At 35.7% G+C, this 6,882-nt stretch overlaps 1 protein-coding gene across 1 annotated transcript; it reads left to right on the top strand.

Annotated features, from left to right (window-relative positions):
* The first annotated feature begins 4,625 nt into the window (after positions 1 to 4,625).
* Positions 4,626 to 6,510, top strand: LOC131165304 (scarecrow-like protein 14). The gene has a single exon (XM_058122964.1). It carries the CDS (start codon positions 4,886 to 4,888, stop codon positions 6,236 to 6,238), a length of 1,353 nt encoding a protein of 450 aa, XP_057978947.1. The 5' UTR covers positions 4,626 to 4,885; the 3' UTR covers positions 6,239 to 6,510.
* Positions 6,511 to 6,882: the final 372 nt, after the last annotated feature.

Raw genomic sequence — 6,882 nt, 5'->3', positions numbered from 1 at the left:
TACAGTTAAACAAGTTTGAGATTATTTAGCAAAATTATACACACAATACAATTTTACTAAATGGTATCAGTTAGAGATGCATGTTAGAGTAGCAAGGCAAGGAGATCAAAGGATTTATTAATTTTACACTCTTGTGACTAGTTTTTGGGATGAATTAGTACTAACTGAACCTGCAGATCTTAGTTTGAATAAGTCTTACTGCACTTATAGAGAGGAGCAACGACTTGCTCAATTTTTTTATGGCACTTTAAGATGAATTTGAGGCACTTTGTGGTTCTATCGTTCATCGCAACCCTCTTCCCTCTGTTGATTCAGTTGTTAGTGAACTAATAGAAGAATAAGTGCATCTCAAGTCACATGTGGGTAAAGGTCTTCTCCCAATCCTACTCAGACTGTTTTGACTATCTTATCCAAGCAATCTTCCAATGGTCAAAATCGACGCCCAAAAGTTGTCATTGATGAGTGTAGTTTTTGTAAGCAGAATGGTCATTGGAAAGGTCAATGTCCATTATTATTAAGGGACAACAACAGGCTTCGAAACTTAGGCATTATCACACTGCAACCACTACATCATTAGAAGAGTCATCTCCCACCGCACCTACACTATCTATTATTGCAGAGCAGTTGCAGAAGCTTCTTTCTACACCAAAGTCTAATGCTTCATCTGTTTCTCCATCTACTTCGAATATATCTCCATCCACTTGGATATTTGATTCAGGTGCTACTCATCATATGTCAAATGACATCTCTATTTTTATATCAATATCTTCTACCTTAATACCTTCATTTGTTTTGGCTAGCACCAATGGTGTCCTAGTGGCATTGGTAGGTATTGGTTCCATCATTTCATCTTGTTTGTGTCTTTGTGATGTTTATTGTATTCCTCAACTTTCATTAAATTTTATTTTTATTAGTCTACTATATAAATCTGGATACTGTGTTTACTTTACTCCAACCTCATATTTTGTGCAGGATCCACATTCCAAGAAGTTGATTGAGACATGCCATAGGAATTGAAGGGGGGATTGTATGCGTTAGAAGAGTTTTGAGTCAAATAATTTGTTGGTTCTAGTGTTGATTTGTCTTCATTTCATTTGAGTTCAAATTCTTCTAATTTTTATTTATTGCATTCACACCTTGAACATGTTTCTAGTTTCTCGACTAAGATTTTTGGCTTTCACAGGAGTATTATGAAATTTAACTTCTCATGACCTTTCTAATTGTAGTGGTTGTAAGCTTGCCAAATTCTCTACTTTGTCCTTTAATAAAAGTACATCAGTGTCTCTTATTTCCTGGGAAAGTGACAAGTTTATCACTTTATATTACTAGTAATGTTTGATTTTTAGATGGTCATTTCACTATTTCTCATTGATGTTACTGTTGCTTTGTTATTGGATAAATAAGTACTCATTTAAAATAATAGTTCTAGGTGTATACTTTCCCATTCTACATTGGCAAAAAATAAAAATATGATAATAGTGTTCAGAAATATGAATTTCAAATTTTTAATTTTAAAAATAATTTATGTTATTTTTTTGCCTAAAATTCACACAAATACAAGTCTAAAGTTTAAGTTTCATGTTTTCTAACACAAAATAATGTAATTTTATAAAATATATCATATTAAGCTCAATATTTTAAAGGTTAAAGTTTGAAACTTCTATGATAGATGTTTTACTATAAAACCTCGAAAAAGAGTGAGAAGAAGTATTTAATAAACTCCAATGAACAACAAAAATGATGTAAACTCAATATTTCATAAAACTAACTAATAAAATTATACTTAATAAAGTAATATTTAACTACTTTGTGCCACATGTACATTTAAAAATTGGCCATTCTTTATAAACTTACAATTCTCTTGCCACAAAATATATTCAAAAGCATAAATTTGTTCAAAATATAGTGTAGATCAATTGGATTAACATATAATATATTTAGATAAAAAAATTGAGAATAAAAAAAGTTAGAGATAGTGCCGGCTGACTTTAAGTACTTATGGTGTAATCATTGTTTTAAAGATAGCATCTTACCTTGCAAAATAAATAAATAATAAATAAATAGCTCCGTTTTCCTAAGTACATTGAATAATTCTTCCTTCAATGTTGATGAATAATTTAAAACTAATAAATAAAGAGATGCAAAAACTACCTTTTTTTCCAAAATAAGTGATTATTAGTTTCTTCTTTATTTTTTCATAAAAAATACAAATAAATAAAGAATAAAAACTAAGGTAGGTGTCAGATTAATATACCCCCTCTATTATTTCTCCTCACTAATTTTGCCATTCTTTTCCTTTTTTATCCTATTAATCAAGGTCTTTAAGGACATAACAACCTTCATATAATAGAAAAAGAATTGTAAATGACTGTCCTTTGACGCAGAATTTGAAACATTCCAATCACAAGATATTGTGTTAATATTTGGATTCACTAAAATGATGCTAGACTCACATCATTAGGACCCAAATAATGTATCGTGTTGTGATTAGAGGGTTCCAAATCTTATGTGCAAAGATCGTCATTGCAAGTCTTTCTTCATATAACATATGATCATAAACTGTCATCTTGAAAACCTTGCCGAAGAGAAATCAACACAAGATCTCTTTTCATAATCTATTTTGGTCTTGCCAACTTTAGTTGCTTCTCAAGCAACTCAATGATTTAGGTGCTTTATCAAAGTTAGAAACGTTCATTTTGGATGTTTTGGGGTTTAATTTTGGGAGAGATGGAAAGAAATATGAGATGAAAAATGCCTACACTACATCTTGTTGTGTGGTTTAGACTTAGTATAGACTTCTAATTGATCTAAAAATAAATAAAAAATAAAAATTGAGTGTTATGTCAAGCTTAACTTGTTCTATTTCTGCATAAGATTGATCATAAAAAAAGTCTTATATTTGTTACCATAATCTATTCACATTTATCTTGTAATCATTGTTAGCCTTATTTTTACTTCCTCAAAATTTAATTTTTACCTTTCAATAATAGTTTTACATGCAAAATTAAATAGTCGTTTGATACCCAAATATCTAAGCATTTAGATCTTTCCAATCTTGACCATCTAAAACTCTTACATCTAGATTTTCACAATTATTATTAGTATTACTAAACATTAAGGAGTCAATCTTATTTTAGGCCTTGTTTATTCATCATTCATCCCTCGATCTTCTTACAGGAGTATTTGACATCTCTAAATCATTCATTAAGATTTTTCTTTACTTAATTTTCGCATTAAAATTTAATTTTTAAGAGTCTGGCGTATATATAAATATTTGAGTGTCCAATAAATTATAATAAATTTAACTTATTTTTTGTAGATATGAGTTGTAATAGGAGGTAAGAGTATAATTTTAATAATTGCATAAAATATAGCAATCTTCAACTAAACCCACTAATGATACAACTAAGGAGGGTTGTGGGGGCGGGGGGGGAGTAAACCTAATTAATTAAATGAGTTTGACTTTGACTACCGTCGCTTCTAACGCAACAAAATGGAGTTGATGTTACCAAAATAAAATGGTCAAGAGGTCGCAGGCAAATCATTCCAATCGGACGGTTAGTAGCCGTTGAGATACGAACGGCTCAGATTTACCGCAAAAAAAAAAAAATAGAAAATGCCTTTCTCTCCAATTTCAAATGTGCAGCGAGGCCGCTTGCTCACACCATCTCTCGTCTTTCTGTCCGAGCTTCCCTGTTCGCCTTTTCCTCATCATCGTCTTCTTCTTCTTCTTCTAAGAAGGTATGTTCGTCAATTAGAGATCCAATTTTTTCTCGTTACCCAGCTTCATAAGCTACGAAGCACTTTAGGGTTTGCAATGTTTAATTGCTTTGTTGCTGTTGCTGACGTTGATGATGCGTGAAGAGAGCTAATGCATCATGTATGTCGCAGTATTTTAATCTGGGAAAAGCTTGAAATTGGGAGAGAATTAGTTACTGAATTTAATATTTTCAAGACGTCGGTATCCATATTGTTTCAAGCAGTTTGAACTTTAGATGAAATTATAAAACAAATGGTTATGGATCGTTTGAGTGGAAGTAAACATAATGATGATGCCATTTCGATTCTCTCGGATGTGAATCTTGTTGACGGGTTCAAACTTGAAAATCCGTTAATAGATACACACTCTTTGGATCCTCCTCTGCTTCCCACTGATCCAAATCCAAGTAATTTGGTCACAAGTGTGATCAGCCATCAGCGAGAATTGTGCGAGGACGTTGATTTTAGTGATGCAGTACTCAAGTACATAAGCCAGATGCTTATGGAGGAAGATATGGAAGAGAAAATTTGCATGTTTCAGGACTCTGCACTTCAATCTGCGGAGAAATCATTCTGCGAGGTTCTTGGGGAGAAGTACCCTCCTTCACCCAAGCACCAACGCCCACCTTCTTTGGATCAAAATTTTGAGAGCCAAGACGAAAACCAGACTGGGAATTATAGCGAATGCAATGATTGTGGCTGGAATGTCATTAACAACTTGGAAGATCATTGGTGGGATTGCAATTCTAATGAATACGTGCCCTGCTATTCAGGGAGTACTCCCGTGGACTGGACATCACAATCATCATTCAGCTTGACAAGCAGCGGGGCTAAAATATTAGATGGTTTTGTTGATTATCCAGGAAGTAGACATGCGTTTCCTGATTTTGACTGCAAATCTATTATGCAATTCAGGAGAGAGATTGAGGAAGCAAGCAAGTTTCTCCCGAAAGACAATGATTTGTTTGTTAGTTTCAGTAGTAGTCAGTTCACTCAGTTGTTGCCCAATGAGCCAGAGGAAGAAGCTAACGCTGTGGTGGTGGAAATTTAGAAGCATGGGGATCAGTACTCCTTTGATGGGTCACGGGGAAGGAAGCATCCTCTTCGTGAGGACGGGGATTCAGAGATGGAGAGGAGCACCAAGCAGTCAGCTTTTTGTACTGAATCAACTGTGAGAACAGAAATGTTTGATATGATGTTATTGTCTATTAGAGAGAAAAATATGTCTGCACTCCGTGTGGCCTTGCAGGATAGACTCTTGGAAAATAAGCGTCGAAATGGTCGACTGAAGGGATCTAATGGTAGAAAGGGCCACAAAATGAAACGAGGAGCAGAGAGGGATGTGGTGGATTTGAAAACTCTTCTAATCCTCTGTGCAGAAGCAGTCGCAGTTAATGATCGAAAGAGTGCGAATGAGCTACTGAAACATATCAGAGAACACTCTTCTGCTACTGGAGATGGGATACAGAGACTGGCCACCTATTTTGCAGATGGCCTTGAAGCACGCTTAACTGGTTCTGGAAGTCAGATTTATGCTATTCTTTTTGCCAGGAAACTAACAGCTGCTGAGATCTTGAAAGCTCTCTATCTGCTTTTTTCAGTGTGCCCATTTTGGAAGCTCACCAATTTCTTCTCAAGCAAGACAATTTTGCATGCAGCTGAGAAAGCAACAAGGCTCCACATTATTGATTTTGGAATTTCCTATGGTTTCCAGTGGCCTTCCTTCATAGAACAGCTCTCAGCTAGAGTGGGTGGGCCTCCAAAGTTACGGATTACCGGGATTGATCTTCCACTACCGGGTTTCAAAGCAACAGAAATGATTGAGGAGACAGGGCGTCGCTTAGCAAATTATGCAGAGAGTTTTAATGTTCCGTTTGAGTTCAATGCTATAGCGAAAAAATGGGAAATGGTTCAATTGGATGATATCAAGATTGACAGGGATGAGGTGCTCGTGGTGAACTGGATGTTTCCATATCAAAGCCCACTAGATGAGACTGTTATGTTTGAGAGCCCAAGGGATATGGTTCTTAACCTAATAAGGAAGATGAATCCAGATGTATTTATACATGGGGTTTTGAATGGTAACCATGGTACTCCCTTCTTCCTCACACGATTTCGAGAAGCTGTCTTCCACTATTCTGCTGCGTTTGATATGTTTGAAAGTACTATGCCCCGGGAGATTCCAGAGAGGATGCTGCTTGAAAGGGATATAATTGGGCTAGAGGCAATGAATGTCATTGCATGTGAGGGCTTTGAGAGGATTGCGAGGCCAGAAACATATAAGCGGTGGCAAATCCGAAATATTAGAGCTGGGTTTAGGCAGCTCTCTTGGAACGAGGAGAGCATTAGGGTAGCAAAGGACTTTGTGACTTCAGGTTACGACAAGGATTTCATATTTGACGTAGATGGCCAGTGGTTGCTGCAAGGATGGAAGGGTCGAATTCAAAGTGCTCTGTCTGCTTGGAAGCCTCTTAATTAATCTAGTACATGTTCATTGCTATTTGTGGTAGGGTAACATCATGGTTTCCTCATGGCGGATTTCCCCCTATTTTTGTGCTATATGAGTTATCATAGACTTGCTCTCTGGTGCAATTATGGTTCTGCATTCTCTGTCTGTTCTCTCTCTCTCTCTCAGACACACACACACACATACACCCTTTTGTACACATTTTGAACTTGATATCTGTAATTATTTCTGCGACTTCTCACTTCACTCAATTGAGAAGTGGGAGCAGGGAGTTTCTGTGCTGTTGTGGCTCCTTGTAATAATTCTGTGAAAAACCATGTTTTTCATGTAAAAGAGGCTATGACAATCATGGATCGCTTTATGTAATTGCGTTAAGGATACTTTGTTCTGTGATGGAAAGTAATGATATGGGTTAAAATGGGCATAATGCAAGACACCTGCTTGTGTTTAACCGGTGAGGAATTTTTATAGCCCCATGCACAGTTAAAGAAATTTACAGTTTATGTTGCTTGTCGAGGCTATAGCTAGCACTGTTGCATGGGATTAGTATTTAAGGTGACGACTGACTAGTAACCACTGTTATTATTTCCTTTTTATTTTATTTTATTTTTAATTTTTTTGCTGGGTAGGTGCTCCTTGCTTATTTGACAGAAAAG

This window comes from Malania oleifera, chromosome 10, assembly GCF_029873635.1.
Source record: "Malania oleifera isolate guangnan ecotype guangnan chromosome 10, ASM2987363v1, whole genome shotgun sequence".
Lineage (NCBI taxonomy): Eukaryota > Viridiplantae > Streptophyta > Magnoliopsida > Santalales > Ximeniaceae > Malania > Malania oleifera.
The sequence above is the reverse complement of the archived record's forward strand: the minus strand, read 5'-3'. Positions and strand labels throughout refer to the sequence as shown.

Bases quoted from the DNA above. Each gene is read 5' to 3' on its own strand.
- LOC131165304 (XM_058122964.1), top strand. From the start codon at position 4,886: ATGGAGAGGAGCACCAAGCAGTCAGCTTTTTGTACTGAATCAACTGTG.